General features: G+C 37.6%; 1 protein-coding gene across 5 annotated transcripts in view; it reads right to left on the reverse strand.

Moving 5' to 3' along the window:
• AP3S1 (adaptor related protein complex 3 subunit sigma 1) overlaps window positions 1–27419 on the reverse strand; it is a 91262-nt gene that overhangs the window by 6043 nt on the left and 57800 nt on the right. For 2 of the 5 annotated variants that reach the window (XM_045794888.2, XM_045794885.2), the window contains 2 exons: window positions 26546–26653; window positions 16628–17346 (listed from right to left, as the gene is read on the reverse strand). In XM_045794888.2, coding sequence (XP_045650844.1) covers window positions 17218–17346; window positions 26546–26653 — 237 coding nt within the window. In that variant the 3' untranslated portion in view covers window positions 16628–17217. Of the gene's footprint in view, window positions 1–16627; window positions 17347–17944; window positions 23440–26545; window positions 26654–27419 lie in introns of those variants that run through there. The other 3 variants (XM_087862371.1, XM_087862370.1, XM_045794886.2) reach the window with 2 other exon arrangements.

Genomic DNA, 27419 nt, shown 5'->3' on the forward strand with positions numbered 1-27419 from the left:
AGAATTCTTTCTCTGACTTATCACACTTAGCAGAATGTCCTCAAGGTCCATCCATATTGTCACAAATGGCAGGATTTCCTTTTTCTCAAGGCCGAACAATATTTCATTATATATATGTCTTCTTATCCATTCTTCCTTTTATGGGCACTTAGGTTGCTTCCATATATTGGCTGTGGTGCATAATCCTGCAATAAACATGGAAATGCATAGGTTTCTTAAATATCCTGTTTTCATTTCCTTACACATATATCCGGAAGTGGAATTGCTAGATCATATGATAGGTTTGTTTTTACATTTTGAGGAACCTCCATATTGTTTTCTGGAGTGGTGGGACAATTGTATATTCTCACCATCAGTGCACGGGTTCCTTTTGCTCTCTATCGTCAGCAACACTTATTATCTTCTGTCTTCTTGACGATGGCCATTTTAACAAGCATAAGGTGATATTGCATTGTGTTTTTAATTTGTATTTCCCTGATGATTAGTAACTTTGAGCATCTTTTCATGTTGGCCATTTGGATGTCTTCTTTAGAAAAATCTCTATTTTGTTCCAATGCCCGTTTTTAAATCTTTTTTTGTTGTTGTTGTTATTGAGTTGTGAGTTCTTTATATATTTTGAATATTAACCCCTTGTCTGACATATGGTTTGTAAATATTTTCTCTTATTCTATAGGTTGCCTTTTTCATTTTGTTGATTGCTTCTTTTGCTATGGAGAAGCTTTTAAGTTTCATGTAGTCCTACTTGTTGATTTTTACCTTTGTTGTTTGTGCTTTTGGTATCACATCCAAAAAATAATTGCCAAAAAATGTCAAGGAGCTTCATCCCTGTGTTTTCTTCTAGGAATTTTATGGTATCAGGTTGTATGTTTAAGTCTATGATCCACTTCAAGTTAATATTTTTTAAGTTTTTATGTAAATTCCAGTTAGTTAATATGCAGTGTAATATTAGTTTCAGATGTACAATATAGTGATTCAACACTTCCATACAATACCCAGTACTCATCACAAGTGCCCTCCTTAATTCCCATCACCTATTTCACCTATCCCCCCACTGACCTCTCCCCTGGTAGCCTTCCATTTGTTCACTATAGTTAAGAGTCGTTTCTTGGTTTGTGTCTCTCTTTTTTTCCCCCTTTTGCTCATTTGTTTCTTAAATTCCACATATGAGTGAAATCATACGGTATTGTCTTTCTCTGACCAACTTATTTCACTTAGCATAATACACTCTAGATGCATCCACATCATTGTAAATGACAAGATTTCATTCTCTTTGGTGGCTGAGTAATGTTCCATTGCATATATATGTGCCACATCTTCTATATCCATTCATCAGTCGATGGACACTTGGGCTCTTTCCACAATTTGGCTATTGTAGATAATGCTTCTGTAAACAATGGGGTGCATATATCCCTTTGAATTAGTATTTTTGTCTTCTTTGGGTAAATATCTGGTAGTGCAATGGCTGGTTCAGAAGGTCGTAATATTTTTAAATTTTTGCAGAAATTCCATACTGTTTTCCAGAGTCACTTCAAGCTGATTTTTGTGAGTGGTGTAAACTACAGGTCCAATTTCATTTTCTGCATGCATTTATTCAGTTTTCCCAGCACCATTTGTTGAAAAGACAACCTAGCCCCATTAGGTGTTCTGGGCTCCTAGTCAAATATTAGTTGACTATATATGCAGGGGTTTAATTTGGAGCTCTCTATGCTGTTCCATTGGTCTATGTGTCTATTTTTATGCCAGTGCCATACCGTTTTAATTACTCTAGCTTTGTAGTATAATTTGAAACCTGAAAGTGTGATACCTCTGGCTTTGTTTTCTTTCTCATAATTGCTTTGGATATTTGGGGACTTCTGTGGTTCTATACAAATTTTAGGATTTTTTTTCCTCTTTCTACAAAAAATGCCATTAGAATTTTGCCAGGGATTCTGCTGAATCTATAGATGGCTTGGGGGGGGGGTGATATCAGCACTGTGACAATGTGCATTATTCCTTTCTCCTTTCCCTTTTTATTTGCAACTCATTGGTCATTCATAATGAAACAGAAGTACCTCTGCACATCATACCGGAGCACACGGGAGATTTCTACCAACTGTGATTCAGAAAGTAGGAGCACTGAGACCTGAAGCGTACTGTGGATTTAAGGGAGTCAGTGAATCTGCCCCAACCTCAGTTGACATACTGGGGGGCGGTGGGGACGGAAGCAAAAAATGGAGAGTACCAAACAGGGCAGACACACAAGGGACATAGAAAATTTGTGGAGGTATAGCCAGCCTGATGGAGAAGCAGGCACGCCATTGGAGCAGGACAGAGATGAGTTTGGAGACAGAGGAGAAGGAAGATCTCAAGGAGTCAGTCCCATTCCCCAGGGTGACACTGCAGTGCCCTTGGTTTTTGCCAACAGCAACAACAGTGACCTCCCACACAGAGGAGGTAGAAAGCAAAACAGGTGTGGCTGGCTGATTGACCACCTGGCTGAACAGGTCACAGGAAACTCTTTCTTTCCAGCAGTGTGGATTTCTGAGGATGGACCTCCATTACTGGGGGGAAGGAGAGGAGAGAAAAGAGAAAGACACAGACAAGATTAACCAAGCTTTGAAGGAGGAAGTTACCCGGGGTCTGCTTCAAGATTTCAGCAGAAGGTCTGCCCATAAAACTCTGGGAGTAGCCCCCACTGGAGGATCCCCCTTTCAGGCAATGGGCACCCACAAAGCCCCCAGATGCTAAGTCCACACCCTTCCGCACTACACCAATCACTTTTCTCTATACCAGCTTTTTAAAATGTGTCCTTCTCAGGGCAGCCCCGGAGCCAGGTCAGGTAAAGAGATACCAAAAACTTGAGATATACTGCCACCTCGTGGAAAACAAGTATGGAACTGCTAGTCTGTTGAATTGTAACGTCAAAGTGAACTAAGGCATGTGCTACTTCAGACACAACAGCAGAGGCACGTTTCATCAAACACTATGAAAAATCATGGTAGTACGGTATCACAAAAAGAAAATGATAATTCTCCAGCAGCCACACCCAAAGACACAGGATATTGTGACCTAAGTGATAAAGAATTCAAATAGTTATGAAGATATCCAACAAGTTACACGAAAAGTCAGAAAGGCAATTAAATAAACTCAGGAATAAAATCAATGAGTTCTTCAGAGGAGTTCTACAGCAAAAAAAAATAAATAAATAAAAATTGAAATTTTAAAAAGAACCAGACAAATTCTGGAGCTGAAGAATTCAATGAATTCAGTGAAGAATGCGTTAGAGCTTAAGAAATAGGGCAGATCAGAGTGAAGAAAGAATTAGTGATCTGGAGGATAAGAATTTAGAAATAATTCAGTTAGAAGAGGAGAGAGAACTAAGAGTTTAAACAAGTGAAGACATCCTATGAGAGCTATTAAATATGATAAGAAATACAAATATAACAGTAACTGGTCTACCAGATGGAGAAGAGAGGGAAAAGGGAGCAGAGAGTATATTTAGAGAAATAATAGCAGAGAACTTCCCAACCCTAGGGAAAGAACTGGACATACATGTCCAAGAACCTAATAGAACACCTTATCTCAATGCAAAACAAGACCTTCTCCAAGACACATTACAATGAAATGGTCAAAAACCAATGATAAAGAATCACAAAGGCAGCCAGAGGTAAAAAGAAAGCAGCCTACAAAGAAACCCATTAGACTGTCAGCAGATTTCTCAGCAGAAATGCTACAAGCCAGGAAAGAATAGAAGGACATTCTAAACGTGCTAAAAAATAAAAATTGCCAGCCAAGAATACTTTCATGGCAGTTATCCTTCAGACATGAAGAAGAAATAAAGGTCTTCCCAGACAAAAACTGAGGGAGTTCACCACCACTAGACCTGCCTTGCAAGAAATGCTCAAAGATGTTTCTCAAGATGAAATGAAAAGACGCTAATCACTTACATAAAAGTAAATGAAAGTGCACAATACTCCAGCAAAGGTGAAAATAAACAATAGGGTAGTACAGGTAACGGGGCTTTAAGTAGTTTGGACATTTTAACTATATTAATTCCACCAATCCATGAACACAAAATGTCTTTCCATTTGTTTGAGTCTTCTTTGATTTCTTTCAACAAAGTTCTATGGTTCTCATTGTATAGATTTTTTACTCAGTTAAATTTATTCTTAGGTATTTTGTTGGTTTTGAGTGAATGGGATATTTTTCTTTGTTTGCTTTTCCAGACATTTTAATTGCTACAAGTCAATCGAGCTGATTTCTGTGTGTCGATCTTATATCCTTCAACCTTACTAAATTTGTTGACTAGTGCCAGTTTTTTGGTTGAGTCTTTGGAATATTCTCCATGGAAAATCATATCATCTGCAAATAATATCAATTTTACTTCTTCCTTTTCAATTTGGATGCCATTTAATTAATTAATTAATTAATTAGTCTTGCCTAGTTACCCTGGCTAGGACTTCCGGTATTATGTTGAGTAAGAATGGTGAGAGTGGGCATCCTTGTCTAGTTCTCTACCTTAGGGGAACAGCTTTCGATTTTTCTCCATTGAGTATAATGTTAGCAGTGAGTTTGTCATACATGGCCTTTATGTATGTCACTTCTATACCCAATCTATTGAGGGTTTTTATCATGAAAGAATATTGTACTTTGTCAAATGCTTTTTCTGCATCCATTGAGATGATCATGTGATTTTTATCTTTCATTCTATTAATGTGGTGTAAAACATTTATTAATTTGTGTATGTTGAACCCTCCTTGCATCTTACAAACGCCATTCAATCACGAAGCATAATGTTCCTGAATTCAGTTTGCTAATATTTTGTTGAGAATTTTCGCATCTACATTCATCAGGGATACTGATCTATAGTTTGTATAGTTCTCTTTTTTTGTAGTGTCCTTATCTGACTTTGATATCAGGGTAATGCTGGCCTTGCCTAACAGGTTTGTAAATGTTCCCTCTTCTTCAGTTTTTTTGGAAGATTTTGAGAAGGATTGGCATTAATCCTTCTTTAAATGTTTGGTGTTATTCACCAGGAAAGCTGTCTAGTCCTCTGTGTTGGAAAGCTTTTGATTACTGATTCCATCTCTTTTACTCGTTGGTTTGTTCATACTTTCTATTTCTTCATTACTCAGTGTTGTGTGTTTCTAGGAATTTATCTAGGTTGTTTAATTTGTTGGCATGTAATTGTTTAGAGTAGTCTCTTATGATTCTATATGTTTTTGCAGTATCAGTTGTCATGTGTCGTCTTTTGTTTCTGATTTGATTGTTCTCTATTTTTCCTTGGTTAGTTAAATGTCCTTGGACATTTTATCTTTTCAAAAAGCCAACTCAGTTTTGTTGGTCTTCTCTATTGTTTTTCTCTTCTCCATTTCACTTATTTCTTCTCTGGTCTTTTTTTTTTTTTTTTAAGATTTTTATTTATTTATTTGAGAGAGTGAGAGAGAATGAGTGGGGGAGGGGTAGAGGGAGAGTGAGAAGCAGACTCCTCACTGAGCAGAGAGCCTGACTCTGGGCTCAATCCCAGGACTCTGGAATCATGACCTGAGCCCAAAGGCAGACACTTAACCAACTGAGCCACCCAGGCGCCCCTTCCCTGCTCTTTATTATTTTCTTCTTTCTACTAATTTTGGGCTTAATTTTTCTTTTTCTAGTTCCTTGCGATGCAAATTAGGTTGTTTGAAATCTAATTTTTTAACGGATGCATTTAACACTGTGAACTTCCTTCTTAGAACTGCTTTTTGCAGAGATCCCATAAATTTTGGTATGTTGTATTTCTGTTTCCATTTGTTTCAAGATATTTTTTTATTTCCCTTTCGATTTCTTCTTTGACCCACTGGTTGTTCAGAAGCGTGTTTAGTTTACACATATTTGTAGATTTTCCAGCTTTCCTCTTGTTATTTACTGGTTTCTAGTTTCAGACCACTGTGGTTGGAAAAGATAGCTAATATGATTTCAGTCTTCTTAAATTTGCTAGGACTTGTCTTTGGCCTTATCACATGATCTGTTGCGATGAATGTTCCGCATGCACTTGAGAAAAATGTGTATTCTGCTGCCAATATTTCACGGAATGTTCTACATAGGACTGTTAGGTCCATTTCGTCTAAAGTATGATTCAATTCCAATGTTTCCTTGTTGATTTTCAATCTGAATGATCTATCCATTGCTGAAAGTGGGGTATTGAAACCCCTACTCTTATTATGCTATTGTCTATTTCTCCCTTCAGATCTATTAGTATTTGCTTAATATAATTGGGTGCACCAATGTTGGGTGAGTACATATTTATGATTGTTAGATCTTCTTAGTGTATTGACATTTCTATCACTATATAAAATGACCTTTTTTTCTTGTTTCCATGTTTGGTTTAAAGTCTATTTTGTCTGACGTAAGCATAACTACCCCACATTCTTTTGGTTTCTACTTGCATGGAATATCTTTTTCCATCCCTTCACTTTGAGCCTCTGTGTGTCCTTAAAGCTGAAGTGAATCTTCTGTGGGCATCAGATAGTTCGGTCTTGTTTTTTTTTATCCATCCATCCCTTCAGTGCTTTTTAATTGCACAAAGTCAATCCATTTAGAGTAATTATTGATTTGTAAGGACTTACTAGTGCCATCTTTTCTATTGCTTTCTGGTTGCTTTGTATATCCATTGTTTATTTTTCCTTCTGTTTATGCCTGCCTTCTGTTCATGGATGGATGTCTAATTAGTTACTGTTATATAAATTGGTGATCTATTAGGTTCATAAACTTGGATGCCCAAGTCTTCTCCCAGGTTTAGAAAGTTTTCAGCTATTATTTTTTTAAATAAACACTTTGCCTCCTTCTCCCTCTCTTCTTCTGGTATCCCAATTATTCTCATATTTGTCCTTTTGATTGAGTTCCATAGGTCACTCAGGCTTTGCTCTTTTTTTTTTTTTTATTCCTTTTTCTTTGTTCACTTCTGAATTATTTCTAAATTCCTGTCCTCTAAGTCACTAATTTTATCTTCCATTTGCATGACTGTCCTGCAGATGCTACCACATTCTTCTTCTCACTCACTGAATTCTCCAGCTCCGGAATTTGTTTGGTTCTTTTCTATAATTTCTATCTTTTTGGTGAATAGTTCATTTTAGTCATTCAGTTGTTTAGCTGGGTCCCCCCCCCCCCATCTTTGAACTGGGTTTTCTTGTAGTTCACTGAATTTCTTCAAAATAACAATCCTGAATTCTTTCTTTACCAGTCAGATCACAGTATTCTGTAGCTATGCACTGAGTTGCTGGGAAATTATATCTTTTGGGGGTGACATGTTTTCTTGATTTTTCATGTTCCTTATATTTTTGCATTGCTGTTTTCCTATCTGAAGCACACACCTCCTTAAATCTTTATCGATTGCTTCAGATGGGGTAGTGATCATTGGCGTTACTATAACTGGGGTTTCCTCAGCTTTTGAAGGGGTTGACCACTATCCTTGCTCCCCCTTGTGGCAGAATTCTGAAGCTTATCCATCCTTTCTTATGCTTGTAACTCACCAGGCTGGATGCAGGAAACCTCTCTTTTGTTTTCCAGAAGATGACTTAACAGTTACAGTTTGTGGTGTCTCCCTTGCCCAGAGATCCGTTTTTTTGATAGCACTGTGATTACTGGACCTGCTCTCACCACCCCTGATGTGGGAGCACTAACAACGATCTGGCCACAGAGTGGGGGGAGGTGTGGGTTTAGCACTCAGGGGTGGGGATGGGATGGGGAGGCTAAGCAAGACGCTCCAAAAGGTTGAGGGCCAACCTCCTGAGGAAGTCCTGAAGCAGTCAGCCCTTTGATATTCTTATCTGTTTCCTTCCCTTTCTCCTCCCTCCCCCCACTGGGGGATGTCCTGCCTCTGGGTGCTACTGGAGGGAAATGGGTTTCTTGAGCCGTGACCCGCAAAACTGGGGCAGTGGGGCACTCACTCATAGCTTTCTGTCTTCTCTACAGGAGAGGCTGCCAACACCTGACAGCTGAGCCCCAGGCGGTGTCACTCTGGGTCGGGAGGGCTCTGGTGGAGCTTCTCCCTCTCCACTGTGTACAAACTCATCCTTCCTGTTCCAAAGGTGTGCTGGAATTTCCCCACAAGCAGACTGGGTTTCCACCAATTCTTTCCTGCCCCTGTGTATCGGAATAGGCCAGTACGCTCCAAGTTTTTTCCCCTACTGAGGCAAGCAGGGGTCCACAAGACTACCTTGGACCCACAGCCTTTACCGGATGTTTGTCTGATTTGAAAGCACAGGTAGGTAAGGGTCCTCTCAGGTTCCTTGGCGTACGGTGCTGGATCCAATAGCACCCAGTGAGGCATTTTTGTTCATGCACAAATTTCTAATTAGTTGTTTAAAAGAAAAAAAAGTGTTGGCGGGGGGAAGAACAAGGAGGGACATCCTACCCCTCCTTGATGCTGACATCTCTCTCCATCAATTTTTAGGGAGCAACCTATTAAAGGTAATTCTGACACAGAAATAATATCCAAATTCGTGATATGTCATGGGTGGGGGCCTAATAGGTACCCTCACCTCTTCTTCACCTGCCAATAGTCAGTTTCTCTCTCTTCAATTTGATATCTCCCCCTCTTTCTCCACACCCTTCCCCCTAATATATTTTAACATCTGGTTTTGGAGTTGCATTGAGTGAGCTGTGCTGTCAGCAACTGGAAAGCCAGCAGCAGGGTCCTAATGAAATCTGACAATCTCCAAAATAGCTGTGGTTTTCACTAGGTGAGTCATGATGGCAGCTATTACTTTTGGTGCTCTGAAAGACTGTTTTGGTCAGATGTCAATGCACTGTGGAGGAGTGGTGGACAGGGACTCTCTTCTTTGCCAACTGGTTGTCTGATACAAGGAGCCTGGAATGAATGGGAGGCAGCTGTAGATTAACGTTTAGATGACTCTTGTGCCCCTGGAGGAAGGGTTTCTTTTTTGGGAACCAACAAGCCCTCTATGTCCACAGATCCTAGCGTTGTGAGAAGAGGAAGCAGAAATTCCCCTGGTGGGTCACTGGGAGGGTTATGCCTACTTCTACCTGGGGTACCTGGACCCATGCAGTACACCTACTGAGAGCAGAGTACCATATAATGATTGCTGATGTAGAGTATATGTTACATCCTGGAGAACGTTGTCCCATCTTTGCGGGGTTATCATCTCCAAACTGTTGCCTCAGGTGTGCCTTTTAAAAAAGCTATTCCATCATTCTATCAGCCCAGCAAGCTTCTGAGTTTGCTCTCACTCTTCTGTGTTTACTGCTCTGCCTCCTTTGCTGTAAAGTGGATTCTTGGGTCCTTTATGATGGTATGTAGGATCCTACGTAGTAGACCAATCAAACCCTTTGTAAGTCCTTGGATAGTGATGCTGGCTGAGGCCATGCAGCTGGGAAAGGTAAACTCATACCAGAATGTGGGTCAATTCTAGTCAGGATTAATTCATTCCCTTTTCGAAGATGGAAGGGGGCCAAAGTTACTTGCCACCAAGTGGCTGCCTGATTTCCACAAAGGAAGGTGCTGTTATCAGGGGCTCAGTGTTGGTCTGACACATTTGACACAAACCGTAGCTAAATCAGCCTTGGTGAGAAGGAGCCCACGCTGTTGGACCCATGTGTAACCTCCACCTTTCCGTTACTCTGTTCAGGCTCCCATTGTACGAACACTGTGGTGGCCAGGAACAGAGCTGAGTCATTCTACTTGGTAGTATAGTGTCTCTTCTGTGACAGATGATGTCTCTGAGGGCTAACACACAATTCAACAATCTTCGTGTTTTCATGCTCATTCCTATGGATCTATCCACGCGCCTTTTTCCCAAATCTTCTCATCCCTCATCTTCCAATCTTTCCCTTTCCAGGCCTTTGGCTAATCAGCCAAACGATCAGCTACTGCCTAGGAGTCCTTGGGCCACTTTTCACAGAAAGATGTCCATGTCTTCAAGCCAAAGTTCTACGCATGGGAAGGATTTCTCCTCACCATTATCTTCCCCTGGAGCTGAAGGAGGCACTGGTCATTAGTGGAAAATGAAATTGGGGCCAGGACTTGTGCAGCTTATCTGTGCCCTCTGGCCCCATCCTTTCCCATGTATCACTTACATCTTCCTACACATTGTTGCTGGGCCCACCTAACCTTATGATCCTGTGAGTCTGACAGATCCTAGCTCCATTCTGGATGCATGATCATTTCCCAGATCAGACGCACCCAAGGAACTGTGTTTCAAATGATGTGTAATTTTGCATGGCAGCAGGCAAGGTATGGTTGCTGACTCATAGGAAGTGTATTTTGTATTTCTCCAACTGGGTCATGTCAGACACCACATGACATCCTTTTCCATTGCTGAAAATGGTCCAATATGGTCCAAGAGGAAAGATCACTTGCACTGCAACCTGGACTTATGGCAGATCCCTCTTCTGTTGTGGGCCTCACTCCAAGCTAGAAGCTATTTGTGTAAATGGACTAGAACAGTCTTCCCAGGATGAAATATGCTGCCCCCAGTCTGAAGAGGCCTATCAACCCCATGCTTGCCTCAGAGTCGGGGAGTTGTGTGATACTTTTTTACTTTGAAAGGGATATCCTGGAACATCCTATATCACTGGATCCCTAAAGATGTTCCTGATATGGTAGGCCCCTGATTCTTCAGAGGGCTCATCTACCACCAGGGAGGGCATGTATCTTCAAGGTCTTCAACGCGCTTGCAACTCCTTGTTCATCCAGCTCAAGTAACGCAATGTTATCGGTATGTGAACCATGTGATACTATGTCAGATGATGATTCAGATCCTTTGTGACCGTATTATTATTGTTGAGGGCAGGTGAATTAACATTCATGGTACGCTGTTGTGTATCCATAACATCAACTTTCTGTCCCTCCTATCAGGGGTGAAAAAGAAGGCATTTACCAGATTGGTGGCCACATTCCACCTACATGAGGCCTTGTTAACCTCCCCTAACAAAGATACCACATCTGGCAACAGATGGGGCTACAACTTGGTCAAGTTTGCAGTGGCCCCCCTGTCATCCTCCAAGATCCATCTGTAGGGAACAGGCTAGACAGTTCAGGGGGTATGCAACGGAGACCACCATTCTTGCACCATTTAGGTCTTTCTCTTCTTAATCTTTCTCTTCTACCCAAGATGTAATACTGCAATTTATTTACATGGCTGAGAGTATGGAGGCAATTTCGAAGCTTCCACTTGGTCTTCCTTTCTACAGTAGCTCTTACTCCGCAGACTAAGGAGCCACTAGGAGTACTTTTTCCCCAAACACTGTGTCAATGCCAGTTAGATATATTCAGGGATGAGTAAAATCACTGCTAGGTGGATTTTTGAACCCAGTGAACTAGGAGCTAGACCTGGTCTAGGACTGAATTTATTACCTAGCCCCAATATGACCCCACTGTAAAGGGGGCAAGGATGCGTGATGGCTGATCCCTAGTTATCACCGTCACCTTGGAAACTGGGCCCAATACTACTCAGAATATTGGGTATTTTCCATTTCCCAGTGTATGGTTACCACTAAGTCCCTTTAGGGAAGCATACCATAGGCACGTGCCATGGTAAGCAAGGTCTTCCCTCCTGGAGATTTGGTATTTCTGTCAGTGAGTGAGCTCTGGGTTTGAGAACTGGCTCAGGATCGGAATCTGGATAAGAGTTCATGGCTTTTTATTGTGGTGGGTGCTCTCGGCCTCCTGATCATCCATTTTTTATTTTTGGCTATACAGATTGCCCAATGCCCTTATGAGCTGACCATCTTGTACCTACTGAAGCAGAGGCAGATCTGCTCTCTGCAAATCAGGACCTTTGGCTGCCAGCCACTCTGACCTTGTAGTTCATTAAGATAATCTACCCACATTGGTCCTGACAGTTAAGTGCCACAGCCTAGAATCTATTATTGCAGGATCTCATCATCCTCATTGTTATCAGGGCTCAACTCTGTAACAGTATTTCCTACCGTCAGCCCTGACCTTCAGAAGACAGCCTGTACTGAGCTTCTAAATGATGGCGTTCCTTTAAACAGAACATTCTGTATTGCTTTGGTACATGGAGGAACCTCTGTGTTGTCTTACATTACACAGTATATTCAGTCTAATGCACACACTTCTCCGAGCTTCTTGATCCCTTCTTCCCCTGTCTGTCTTGGAAGTTCTGTGATACTTAGCCGGGCAAGCTGAGTGGCTAAGGCTTTCTCCAAGTTTCCAAGAACTACCCTAGCTGTATCAGCACTGTCTCCCTGGGTCTCTGTCAGAGCTAAATCTTTCATCATTGGAAAGTGCTTACATATAAACTCTCTCTCATCCAACTTTATGTTCCTTCCCCCTCAACCCAGAATCCTCAAGATCCAGGCTCATATGTACTCTCTCTCGGCTCCTCTGAGTTTATTTGGGCAAGGTTCTATGGCAACGTTGGCAGGCCCACCACCTGACTGAGCCTTGTGCTGGGTCTTCTTCACCCTAGTTTTTGGCTTAGTGTCAGAGCATGTGAGGCAATCCTGAGGAGGGTACGTGTTATCCTGCGAGGCACAAGTTAACGCTCCTCTTCAAGCAAGGGAGAGGAAGGCAGCAAGTGGTAGCTTACCAGGAAGAAGTGGGCTACTTCCGCAGGTCCAATATCCAAGATTTTCGGATGTATCAACCCAGATGTCCTCATCCCAAGTTTCGGTCCTACTTCTTTCCAAGGTCTCTGACCTTAGCTTAGCAGATAGGACGGTGCTGGAATCCAATCTTCTCTTGAGCTCTGTCCATCTTAAAGTCCTGGCCCTGACCCTCAGCATTTTCCATCCTCCAGCTGCATGAGATGAGAGTCTCTATACGCTGTCAAGGAGGCCCTCTGGCTTTCCATACACAGCCTTTAATTGGTGATTAATCACCCTCAGTATTTCTCGAATGCATTGACTGACCCCACAACCAACATCCAATTTCATACTCTTTGTAATTACTACTTCTCTTGAACTTCTCTGAGGCCCGAGACATTGTCCCTACCGGAGCATTCCCAGTATCCCATTCCAGTTAAGCACGAGTGAAAGCTTCAACGATTGCTATGGCCTGCCGGTGGTGATCCATGCTCCATGTGCCACCGGTAACAGGATCCTCCATCGCCAGCCTGCCAGTGGGTGACCCAGCTCCAAAACCTCATTCTAGAATCTGCTTCCTGAGACCATTCTTGGCTATTGCTGCCTTAGACGGGCTTCCCTGAAAAAACAGACTGAGATGGAGATTTGCATGCAAGACATCCGCTGTGGTATGCCATCAGGATCAAACCTGTGAGTGTCTGCAGGAAGTATGATGAGGCAGACAAAAAGAGGTAAGTAGCAATGCAGTCACGACAGAGGCCTCCGCTGATCTCACGGGTAGCACTGGAGCTGAGATGGCCTTGCAGAGTTGTCCTGCCTTAGGCATGGGGGCTGGGCTTTTATAATCTGGATGTAGGATGTCTCTGGAGAAGAGTCAGGACTTAGGTGAATGAACTCTCTTCAGCGGGTGGATATTCTAAGTGTGCTCAGCCACCAACTCTGCCAGCAGCTGAGGGAATGAGTGCTTCAGCCCTAAAGGATGCACCCTAGAACCTTCTGAGAAGTCTAGTTTCTATCCCCCAATTTCTGCCGTTTCCTCCCACTCACTATAGATGATATTTTTTTAAATATAGTGTATCCTTCCACTTAAAAATATAAACAATACATGCATACACTACATACACACACACACTCATTCTTTTTCTTAGATAATTGGTAGCCTATTGTGACGGTTAATTTTATGCATCAACTTGACTGGGCCACAGAGGTGCCCAGATATTTGCTTAAACATCGCGGGTGCTTCTGTGAGGGTTTTTGGATAAAATTAGCATTCAAGTCAGTATACTGAGTGAAGCAGATAGCGCTCGCCAATGTGGGTGGGCCTCACCCAATCAGTCAAAGATGTGAAACAAATAAAAAGGCTGACCCTCAGCCAAGTAGGAGAGAGTTCCTCCTGCCTGTCTTCAAACTGGGACACTGGCTTTTTCTGCCTTCAGACTCGAACTGACTCTTATAATAAATCTCTTATGTTATTTTAAAAATATCACCAACATCATGATTTTATTTAAAGAGATTTATTAAAAGCAATTGGCCTACATGATTACAAAGGCTGACAAGCCCCAAGATCCTCAGAGTGAGTGAGCAATCTGAGATTTAAGAGAGCCGAAGATGGAGTTCCAGTCCAAGTCCGAGGGCCTGAGAACCAGGAGAGCCCAGATCAATTCCGATCTAAAGGTTGGCAGGTCTGAGACCCAGGATAAGCTGAGGAGTCAGTTTTTCTGAAGGCAGGGAAAAGCTGATATTCCAATTTGAAGACAGTTAGGTAGAAGGAAATCTCTTATTTGGATGTGAATCAGCCCTTTTATTCTATTCAGGCCTTCAACTGACTGGACGAGGCCCACCCACATGAGGAAGAACAATCTGCTTTACTCAGCCTATTGATTTAAATGATGTTAATTTTATTATACAAAAGTCTCCAACTTATAATGACACGACTTACAAATTTTCAACTTTATGATGGTGCAAAAGCAATATGCACTCAGTAGAAACTGCACTTCAAATTTTGAACGTTTATCTTTCCCCTGGCTAGCGATATGCAGTACAATACTGTCTTGTGATTCTAGGCAGCAGCAAGCCCCAGCTCCCAGTCAGCCATGCAAGCACGAACATAAAACAACCAATACATTTAGGACCATTCTACCCATATAACCATTCTGTCTTTCACACTCAGTATTCGATAAACTACATGAGACATTCAACACTTTATTATAAAATTAGCTTTGTTGAGCTAATTTTGCCCAACTCTAAACTCACGCAAACATGCTGAGCATGTTTAAGGTAGGGTCGGCTAAGTTTTGATGTTCAGTAGGTTAGGTTTATTAAATGCATTTTTGACTTAGGATATTCTCAACTTATGACTGGTTTATTGAGGAAAATCAGTGAATACACCGTCATCCTAGTGACTCTATTTCTCTGGAGAATCTCGACTACTAAAATAATACCATATATAAATGTTTTTCTTAATTGCTTTTTGCACTTAACAGTCTATTCTAGGACTCAATTTGTAGCAATGTCACAGCTATTTCTCATTTTGATAGTTCCATAAGATTCTATATGAACAGAGTCCTGAGAGTGGGTCATGGGTGTGTGTGAAATGTACACTTTAAACAATTTTCACAAAGTTGGGGAGCGTAGGTGGCTCAGTTGGTTGAGCATCCAACTCTTGCTTTCGGCTCAGGTCATGCTCTTGTGGGTCGTGAGATCGAGCCCCACATTGGGGTCCACGCTCAGCGTGGAATATGCTTGGGATTCTTTCCCTCTTCCTCTCCCTTCTCTCTGGCCCCTTCCCCATGCTCATGTGCTCTCTCTCCCTCAAAAATAAATAAATCTTTGAAAAAAATTTTTTCACAAAGCTTGGCATATGCTTTCAAAAAATGTTAACAATACATTACATTTCCACCAGCAACATCTGACTGTTCTCATTCTTCACATCATCTTCAGCATTGGATGTTGTCACCTGTTCTAATTTTTGCTCATATGACGAGTGAAAATAAAATCTAATTCTCCTTTTAACTTGCATTCTCTGACTACTCATGAAATTAAGCATCTCTACGTATGCCTTGGCTACTGAGATACAGCTTTCCATGACTTGCCTATTTTTGACATTTGCAGTTTTCTTTTTCTTACTAGAATATAATGGGAGATGAAATCCTTTTGATTATTTCTTGAGGTAAAACTAATAATTGGCCCAAAAGTTTCCCTAATTTTGGGGAATCCTAATCAAACCCAAACTTAAACTTCTCACAATTTTCCCCCCAAAACAAAGGGAAAAGAAAAAGGGGGAAATACTGCCAGGCACTCTGTGGTACTGTTTATAGCTCCACGAGAGCTGGCACAGTAGGCATCTAAAAAACATTTGTCAAATGACCAAAGACCAGGGACTACCCTGAATGTTCTGCTTTGCAGAGCTTTTACACATCTCTGAACTGACCAAAATCCTAATAATTACAGACTGAATTTCTATGGCCTCAATAGAAGGAAGCTCAGACTTAGATAAATATTATTTAGAAAAAATAAAGTGACTTCTCTTACATTTCAGGGCCCATGGGGTAAAATTCATACATGCCACAAATCTAAGGAAATGTGTCAAAGAGAACATTCGGGGAGGACTAGAACTGTAAAACAACAACAACAACAACAACAACAACAAAATACCCACCTTGGTCTAACTGGAAGAGGAACCCCATTCATGGTTCAGAAGATAAGACCAAATAAGAAAATGTGGGCCAATAATGGGAAATCAGAATAGGAGACTGTTAAAACTTAATTAAACACTTCAGCTTTGACTTTGGAATGGAACAGTCAGGTGGAGCCCCACAGGGTTTTGTGTTCAAAAGCAACTAGGTATTTGCCAAAATTATTTTTCATCATCTGAGCAGAAAGCAGATGAAAAACTTACACCTATCTGTATAAAGTAGGTTTTGTAATTTCTCAATATGGATTTTAGAAAAAGATTTGTCATTTCCAACCACACATCTGTACACAACATACTACCCGATACACTCCTCTTGACTTGTGAAATAACTGAGTTTTAGAATAATTTAGTGAGTTTTTGGATATTAAAAACATCAGTATGAATTAAATAAATCAATACCAACAGCTGTTTAACAGTGATAAAATATACTTTTATTTACTTTGTTGAGTCAGAGGGTCGTAAAAAAATTATTGCTAAAGTAGATATCAGGCAAACAGAAAGGTGCTTTAGAAGTCCAGTTACCTTGGAGTTTATTTAAACTAAGAGGAAAAGGTCATAATGTTTTCATGCAATACATACTTGGTTCTTTAAATAACAATTGTGACAAATAACAGAAAGAATTATGGAATGCTGCACTTGTGATCCATACAAAACACCAACATTTTGGATTGTACATAATTTAAAGAAATGTCTCAAACACTTTTTGAAATACTGTAGTAGCCAATACATAGAGGCATGCCTTAGGTGGGCACAGGAATGCAGTTTAGAAAAGAAAGAGAAATATCACACTGGAACTACTCAATTTCTTCAAAATCACTGAGCAAGAAAAGCAACATTGAACTTCCATACCGATTTTACACAACTTTTATACAGTACCTTGACTTAAATCCAAGAGCAAAAGTTAAGACTCTCCTCCTCTATTTTTGGTAAACAACTGCATGGTAAACTTAGATGACTTTTCCCCCTGGATTTTACCTGGGAGTGGCCTTTTTAATTTTTTATTTAAAAGAGGGCAGGTTTGGCACTTTTATACTGATGTCACCAATGTTAATATTTCTTGGGATCTCAGGAAGATTCATATTCTTTACAGCTGAGACAGCACGGGCTGGAGCTCCCGCTAAGCCAGCCTGTATACAGAGGCAAATAAAAGAAAAAGAAAATGTACAACTCAGGTGTAGCTCATCAAAAAACACTAAAAATGGAGGACAATGATAGAAGATTTTCATATAACAAGCTTAGAGACCAGATGGTAGTTTGAATTGGTATGGAATGGTTACTTTGAAATTCTAATCTATAAAGAGAAAACAGTTGACACGTTAAAAAATACAGTGAATACATGCAATGATAAGAACAGAAAAATTTAGATACAAATCAGCCTGTACTACTTAGAGATCACATCCAATATGCAAATGACAAAAACTAGACCTTCACCTACATCCTGACTTACTGACTTGTGATACAAGCACGAAGCATATTTTATATTAGTTTCCTTTTTAAACATCTCTTGCAACAATCATGATAGATTTGTTTTTCTTTGCTTTTGAAACAGCATTTATTATCAAAATATGTTATGAAATAAAAGCTGGAAGTAACAGATCATACTTGTTTAGTTTCTTTACTTAGGGCCAAACCCTTAAAACACTTCAAAGCAACAAATTTTTAAAAAAACTATTTGAATTGTGGAGGCTCTTCTAAACTTTTCTAGGGAATTCTAAAACACTCGGGAAAAAAAAAAAATCAGGCTTTTAAAGTAAAGCCTCAGTCCAAAGAGAAGATGTTCTGCCTAAAAATGAAACTGTAACAAAAGGATCTTTCCAACCTTTGACGCGTTAGAAAAAATATAATGATTAAAAATACTTTGTCACATAAAGTAGATCCAACAACATATGTTCAGCTTACAATATACAAATTTGGAGAAAGAACAGCATAAATGCAAAAGGTACTATTTATTTTATATTAAATAAATGAATTTTAAAACTTCTAGTAGCATTAGTGTACAATATTTCACTTTCATCTTAATAGGGAAATTTATAATTTGTGAAATAATTTTGAAAGAAAATATGACCAAAAATAAAAGAAAAATGCATATTTATCATCCGTCTCAAATAGCTACAACAGTCTTCATGCTTTTATGGTTTAAGTTAGATTTAGATTTCATCAATTTTTATTCAGGTGATATAATAAAGCCAACAAACACATCTGAATTCAGTGGCATACATCATCTTGACAAAAGCAGACAATTAGGTAACAAAAACAAATCTTCCACTTTGCTTAGATCACATATATGAGGCAATGTCTGTGTAATTAGAATTACTAATTTTAATGTCCCTTTTTGAAATTTTAGGTTTTTTTCTCTTATGTAATCCTACCTCTTTTGTTAATTAAAATAATAATAATAATAAAGCTGTTACCTGAGAAAAATCTTGGACTGATACAAAATAGGCCAGTGTAAACTATTTGCTGAATAAAGGATACAAACATTGTTAAGCAATGAAGTAAAAGCCACGGATTATCAAGTCAGAATTGGAAATAATAGAAAAATCAGTAAAATAGTATTAATAATAGATATGGTCCACACAGGCAATGATATAAATGAAACACTCCATATCCAATTAAAGAATGAACAGGGCTGGAGTATTTAATTTTTATAATTGAATGGAAGTAAGTTGTTTTTGATTGACCCCTACATTTATACCTACCTGAAGCAATGCAGTTACTTTAATACCCCCCAAAGATGTTGGAGATAGGAATAAATACTGTTTAGGGTAGCATGAATCATATTCAAAAGGGTCCTTAACCTGATTATTTCAAGTTCAACATCTAGCTACCAAAATTTAGAATGGCTTAGGATCAAAGAAGGATCCAGTTCAAAGAGCTTTACCATCTTGTCAAGGCTCTCTTCCTTTTACCCAAAAGTATGTTGTTGGCCAAGCAACAAAAATTATTTTACAAAATTATAGACATCCTGGAGCTGGTATCAGTTTTCCAGGTAGAAGAATTTTGTAATTTTTCTAATTAAAAAACCAATTTGCCACTATTTTTACTTGGATGAGTCTATACAGGGTACAAATGATGAGCAGACTATAAAAAGTATTGATAAGATATGTGAATACAAGTATTTTAAAAGGCATGAATTATTAGAGGATTTTTATTATTGAGAAAGAGAGAGAGAGAAGGTAGATGTGTGTGTATGTTTTACTGGATGCTATGATTTTACTTTAATAAATAGTAAAAAATAATTTTTTTAGCATTGAATTAAATGTCATTATCAAGAAGCCTTCTTTCCATAATACCCTTGTACCATGAACAGCTAAACTGAACTTGAGCAAAGAAAATGAGAATAAAAATGCATCCTGTTAAATTTCTTTAGATTAAGTCGTTTCTTTGTGACCAAAGATGGTGTCGACTGTTGGCTGCTAATGAGAATACATAAAGTCAATATAGCAATTGATTTAAATAGCATATATGTGCCAAGTTCTTATTATGTAAAACCAAAATAAGTTTCTAAGTACAACAAACTACAATTCCTCTAAACATAAGCAGCAAGCCATAGACATGCAAAGGATGGCAACTATTCAGAACACGCAAATGAATTAAGAGAATCAAATTATTTCTCAAGCATGTTCAATACTTTTGTGTAGTATGTCAGGAATTTAAATGGAAGGAAATAAAAAAGTTGTGATGTGTACTTCAATTTTTAATTAAACTAACATTTTAAGAAACCAGATTTTGCAGAATATAAGATATAAAAAAATATAAAAAGAACTGCTGAGCAATAAGTCGATGCTTAAATGAGCTATCTATATATAAAAACTTAGGCTTAAAAATAAAAGACTTCTCAGGTAGTCAACACCAGAACTGCTATAAGACAAATTTCATTTTCAGACTTCCATGAAAGTGAAGTCTGAAACATTTTTATGAAAGAATAAAATGTAAAAGAGGTGATTTGCCATTAGGAGATCAGTTTGCCAACAGAGGGGTATAAAATAATTTTCAACTTCGTTAAGATTTTTTTTTCAGTAAGATACATTCAAAGCAACAAGATAACTTTTACTAATTCTTTTTTTTTTTGAACACTATAATTTACAGAAATTAAGCTTACCTGACTTGTTAGTCGTATGTAAAATTTAAAATGTAAAATTAAGATACTTCTGACAGTACATCATAGCTCTTAGCGATTTAAGATTACACAGCTGACGCAAAGCAGAAATCAAAATGAAACCCTACTGGAGAAATAACTTGTTTCCATCTGTGTTGTTACACTCGAGCATCACCATGGCGGGTAAACTGCAGCAACTCCACTAACAAAAATAAATATATGGATCCAAAGCAGTTAAGAGTATGAATTGGATGAAAGAATGAAGTACAGTATATAAAAGAATGGTCATGTTTTCTCTCCCATGAGGTTAAATAAATCAACAGAATTAAGAGAAAGAAAACAAAATGAAGTCTGCAAGTATACCAAAATGAGGCCAAACAGATAGAAGACTTATACAGACATACTCTCGGAAATTTCAAGCACTTGAATCACGAAGATAGTAATGGATGGATATGATTTGGTTTTGATTTTGTTTTTAAATTGCCAGACCCAAAAATAAACAAAATATGTGCAAGCAAAAGTGAAAAAGCAGCATTACTAAAATATATTTCAAAGAATCGGAAGGCTCCCTTTTCCTCATGCAATAAGCAATTAACTTTCTCGAAGGGAAAAGGAAACAATCTAGATATTTATTTCATCTAAGACATAAAATACTATCCTACCATCTTAAAATATTTTTTCAAGCTTGAAATACAGAGTAAGATGGTAGTGGGAATAATTTGTACATACTAAAACCTTTACCCACCCTTCCTGCTGGAAGTTGCTATATGCACATTCATAATTTTGACCTAACAGCAAAGTGAAAGAACATCAACATTAATAAACACAGTATTAAATGGTTTCAGACTCAAAATCATTAACAAAATAATGGCAGCTTTTGAATGCATGTTTTGAGCAAAACAGAAAATTCAGTATTTTAATTTCTTAATGTAAGGGAGAATAACTTTTAATCTGGGAATCTGTAATAGGCTTGCTCCTTGCTTTAAAGGCAGTGCTTTAATATTCCAATTATAAACAAACAGGTTAGAAATGCTAATGACAACCCTCTAGTGAGTAAGAACTACAACATTTTATAAAAAAATTTTATCAAAATTAGAATATTTAAAAATGTAAAAACCTTCCAAATTATATAATCCATTTAATATAATCTTCAGTTATAGTTTTAATTTCTAGCATAGCATTTGCCTGTGTAATACAGCAGACTAATGCCCAATTCATGGATTTAATGTGACTAATTCCAACCATTACAAGTGAACTCAGGGGTCCTCACCATAATTTTGTAGAACAGAGTAAACTGCATGTCAAGGTAAGAAGCAGAACCAATTCACAAGCTGACTTCCCAGCATCATTGTATTAGGGCCACTTTTCTTATTCTCTGCTCTTTGAAAATAGATATTTGGTTTAAAAAAAGAAGAAGAACGCTAATTACTAATTCTAGTGATGGAAGTTAAAGACCCAAGTGGTTCTTTGCTAGAAAATGACAATTTAACAGAAATTAAATACTAGAACAGAGAAACTGGAGGTGATTTGGATCATCGGAATAAAGGAAACAATTACGTATTTTCTATTCCAGGGATAAAGTAATACAGATCTAAGGACCGTAAGTGGTACTCCCAGCTTCATGACAGAGCCCACCATCTTGGGACAAGAAATTAAAAAGCCACCTGTATGTTGCCACTTCTCAAACATACCCAGAGAGTAATACTTTAGTGGCTAAAAAGCAATGCCAAATTCTCAGAGGTATTTTTCTTTCTTTTTTTTTTTAAAGATATTTATTTATTTGACAGAGATAGAGACAGCTAGCGAGAGAGGGAACACAAGCAGGGGGAGTGGGAGAGGAAGAAGCAGGCTCATAGCAGAGGAGCCTGATGTGGGGCTCGATCCCATAACGCCGGGATCACGCCCTGAGCCGAAGGCAGACGCTTAACCGCTGTGCCACCCAGGCGCCCCTCAGAGGCATTTTTCTAATTAGTAAAGTGGGTAATTCAACTTGTTGAATTTACAGACTTTTTTTTCCTCTTTGGGACTCAATAAAGGGTTTTCACTTTGAAATTTTTGAATGGAGGCCTATAAGCATTTTCATTTTTCATTTTGGTACAGCTTTGTACAAAAGAAAGCTGTTCATCACCATTTAGATTGAAATTTTTAAAAAAATAATTTACAAAATTAACTTAGGGTGTGAAAAAAAAGGCATAGGAAATGCCAGGGAAAATTTAGTTTTATAAAGCTAGGAGTCTATTAAAAACATTTTCAATATGAGGCAATATGCTTTATAAAAATGTCCAAGGTTAACAATATTTTACTGAGTCTTACTTATTACGGTATTTGGATGTCAGAAGGTTGCTACCCTGGAAATCCATTTTATTTTGGTCAAAATATTTAATTCCAATTTTTAGAACTTTTAATTCAATTTTAGAAGATTTGTTATCTTATACTTTTTGTTGGCCACTTTTAATATGCCCTTGTTAGTCAAAACCATAAAAGCAATTCTGTTAAGACTTTGAAACTGAAAACCATTAGGTGGGGGGAAAAGTACTATTTAAGTCACTATTCTAAGCCTTCATTGCTTCTCACTTTGTATGCAAAACTCTACAGTTTCAGCTTTTGGTTTTCAAATTCACAGCTTCCAAAACCCAGCAGGCAATTTTATGTTAGAATCCTAATTTAGAAAGATGGGAAAAAAACCTATCTGTGAGAGTTAAACTGAGATTAATTTTACCATATGATTTTTGAAATAAACTCTACATTTTTATATACAAAGTAAAATGTCATTTCTACAAATGTAATTTGTCAGTTAAATGACGATGTTTAAAAAAAAGAACAAAATTTAAACTTTCCTTTTACAATGCAGGCAGACAAAACAGAACAAACATGACATCAATGAAACACTAGTAAAATACAGTAAGTCTAATAAAAGATGAAGGAACTACAAGGAGAAACTAGAATGAAAAATAGGCTACAGGGACTACATGGGTTCATTAACACAAAGAATTTTTGAGTCTGGCCTAAATAATTAATTGCCTTTGACATCATTTTGCTTTCCCTTTGTTAAAGTACAGTTTTCTCAAAGTCAGCAATACCTTGTCTACCTGTCCTGTCTGGGAGATTGAAAGATAAAGGTCTGTAAGAGAGAAGAATGGAAAGAGCTAGAAAGATCAGGATGTTCAGAAAAAAAGAAGACTGACTTTAAAAAAGTAGTGACTATATTCAGACCCATTTATTCATCTTAAAAATAACATGAAATACATAAAAGCTAACAAGTCTCCCCAACCCCACCCCTCTACCTCCACCCCCAGGGAGTCCTTTTATTTCTAGGAAGATTCCTGAGTGCCTCTTACACTTCCCCCAAATCCCACCATCCTCCCACCCAGCTTAAACCCTCCTTTTCCCAGACCCCAATGTCATAGTAAACCATTTTTTCTGTCAAATCAGGATAGATGAACATACATTCAGAACATATCTTTGTTTCACCTTTCTATAAAGATCTGGGAGATCTTTGCTTCTGCCTGTCTCAGTTATTGGGAATTAAACTGGTTTACTTTCCACTGTCACTGGAAATATACTACTTTTAAACCAAAATAATAAAATCTTTGATTTCTGACAAAGTAAAGGCACCTAGATATATCCACGTTATATCTTAAAAGTTGTACCTTAATTATACCCAGGCTGATTTTTAACAGGTAAATACTATCTAAATACCACTTAAATTAATCTTAAAATTATGATAACCAGGTCTTTTCATCAATCATGATATTCTGGATTTTAATTATTTCTTGACAAGTTTTTGTTTGCATAATAAATTTTAACTAATATTTAAGTAAGAGTCAGATTAATTAAAGGCTATAGTGTGGTCTCAAATAATTTTGGATTATTTTGCAGTCATATATTTGGTATACATAACCAGTTTAAGTAACATGGAAACAGAATCCATATGAAAACCTGGACATTTCAATGTATCTGGAATAAAGGTGATAGTCTTCCAAACATATTATGAAAATTACTGAAGAATTACACAAAGTCAACATCATTTTTGGCATGATTTCTTAAAATATGATCAAGACTAAATGGCCTCACTTTGACCCCAAATCCTACTTTGTAACTAAGATATTAGCAGACATCACTTGATAAAAAACATAATGTTATGGTCTATTCCCAGATTTAAAACATATTTTCTAGTAAAGAAGAAAAGCTAATTTGTAACAGAAAACAGCTGACTGTACAAGTTAAAAGATGATCAGTAGATGAAAAATATCAGTACTTTTTTCACCAGTATTTAAAACCATTTTAAACAGAATTGTTTCTGTGAAGAGATTTTTTTTTAAGTTACAGTATTCTTATAACTATTTCCATTGAAAATGTAAATTTTGTATTTTACTGCTCTTTCTTTATAGATAAGGAAAAATTGCCTCATTATCAAAGTTTTACTGGACAATCAGAAAGCAAATATCCATTATGCAATTATTACAGGTCCTTCATGACTTTTGTCAGTATTATAAATAGCAAACCAAGGACAAAAAGAAAAAAAATAAAAAAGACATCACCAATGAAAAGAAGTTAAAAAACCTGGAATATGAACATTCCAGACAAAAGGTCAATATATTTTTTTACAGATGATTACACAGAAGTCACAAATTACCACATATCCATTCATTTTTGACAGATTATTAATGGATTGTGTCACTGTCTGTCTCTTGGCATTTAAAATCTATATCCACAGGTTTTTGTAAAGCAAGTTTTAACAGATTACAAATAAAAATTTAAATTTCGAGTTATCACTTAAGACTTTATAGCTCAGAGGTTATAGTAAATCTTTTACTATACTAAATAATATTCTGAGTTCTTTTCTTTGTCCTAAAACAAAACTTTCTGTATTAATCTGGTTTGTTTTTCCTTTTCAAAAACGAGTATTTTAAAAATTGACTATAGAACGCCTAAAATATAAGTAGTTATTTAAAAGAATCATAATTATAAGCTCTTCACCATTACAAGCTTCTTTGGGCAACTCATAGCGATGGTAAACTGAGATATAGGGAAATGCAGGACAATTTTACTTTAAAATAGAACACTGGAAAATGTTTTTATAGAAAGTTTCAACTGTTTCTAACCCTCAGATTTCGGATTTATCCATCATCCTGTGTTTCATTCAATTCCAATGAGCATAGCATTACATTAAATGGATCATTCAAAGAGCCAACAAGATAAAAATTCTTTAGAACTCACCTGTTGTAAATTAATGCTAGCATATTTTAATACCTTGCTGCTTTTATAATAATAATTACTTTAAGTCAACCAAACACCTGGGCTTGTATTAATAATTATAAATAAAATTTATTTTTCTAATCTCAGTTATGACTATAAATAGCAAAGGTAACAAGTACAGTGTTCAACGACATGTCAAAACTATTCATCTTTCTAAACTTCTGCTACAGTAGTAAGAAACCACCAAAACAATGAGAACTCCAGTGGCTCAGCTACAGTACTTGTTATAGATATTCAGCCTAACACTTGAGGACAGAATCATGAAAATTCTGAAGTACGATTTTATTCAAATCTAAAGCGCTGGTGGATCCTCATGCACCTCATTTAACGGGACAAAGCTCAGCACGTGTGACTAACCAAATCTTTCTCCTACAGAGTGCAGAGAAAGCCACGAACGCACGCATCCTTGTGTAAAATATGCGACTTAGCCAACTTGTCAGTGACCTCTGGGAAGGATCCAGAATTAAAAGATTAAGGCAATGAATTTCTTTTTTCAGTGTTCACTCAGGCTTGCAAAGCACCAATTATAACTTGTTACTTCCTCATGAGAATTCCATTTCCTCTCCTTTCCTTTTCCAGAAATAGTTCTGTGACACTAAATTTATATATCTTTAAACTATCAGGTCTAAGATTTCCTTGATGATTACCAAGGTTTTGTAAAGCATATACGGATTTCATTATTCAAACACATAACTTCTTTTTTAAGCTGTTTAGAATCTGGAATTGTTTATTACCCAAGGCAGTTACAACCATGGCTAAAAAAAGAATACACAAAACCATCAGGCAGATAGTAGTCACAGAACATTTAACATACTAAGCTATGTATATTCCATTTTTTGAAAACCGAATAAGCCTACCAGCTGTACTGAAAGGGTGATACCGAAGGACAAACAGTGAAAGCTCCACATCATGCATAATTAGTGGTCATGCGTACGACCTCCATCAACCAGAGCGCTTTCCATTCTTACCTCAGATTTCTCCAGTTTGTTTTGTGCATCAATTTGAGTCACAATCTCATTCATGTTGGTCTCCAATACCATTCCCCCCATCACCATTTCTGCAAGAATATTGTGAACCTAAAGGGAAAAATAGTACATGTCCATAAAGAAAATTCACTACAAAAATGTTTCATCATTCCAGTAGCTTTTGTTTCAAACACTACTGTGACTATTTCATAAGTATGAAGTGTAAAACAAAAATAATTTGGAGGGCTTATAATCCACGTTTGCTACTACTATGCAGCTTGAGACAGCTATAGAACGTCTTTAAGTCTTAGTTTAATAGGCTGTAAAACAGATATTAACAGTGTCTCCTTCCTAGACTGTTGAGATAAATAAGGTCATTCACGGAAGTGCTCAGAACAAAGTAAACGATCAATAAACACTACCTATTACTGTAACCAGTTTAATGCTAAAAAAGCATCTACAGTGGCCTTTTATGCCAGATTCTTAGCCAATAATTATTAAGTTGTTTTATGCACAAGGCATTTAATGAAGCCCTGTGGCACTGTAACAAGCCCCTGATTGAAATAAAGTAAAATTTCCTATTATTGTAGGTATTTTAATAATGGTTTTGTCCCAAATACCTCCATATGTGTAATACTTAGATATTTTTAATCATTAAATATACATCTTACAAAGACTAAAAATACCATCTTCTACTGGGGAAAAAATATAATCCAGGTGTCTTTTCATAGGTAGTTACTGAATCAAAAATCACCAACTCAAAGCTGAATTAGGGTATCACAGAATAGCATACTTTGTTATAATTTTTAAAAAACAATGTGGTGGTATAAAGAATGGAGACTCTGAAATCAGGTATGAATACTGACTCTACCACTTA

The sequence above is a fragment of the Ursus americanus genome, chromosome 5 (assembly GCF_024610735.1).
Source record: "Ursus americanus isolate L20-20 chromosome 5, mUrsAme1.1.p, whole genome shotgun sequence".
Taxonomy (NCBI): Eukaryota; Metazoa; Chordata; class Mammalia; order Carnivora; family Ursidae; genus Ursus; species Ursus americanus.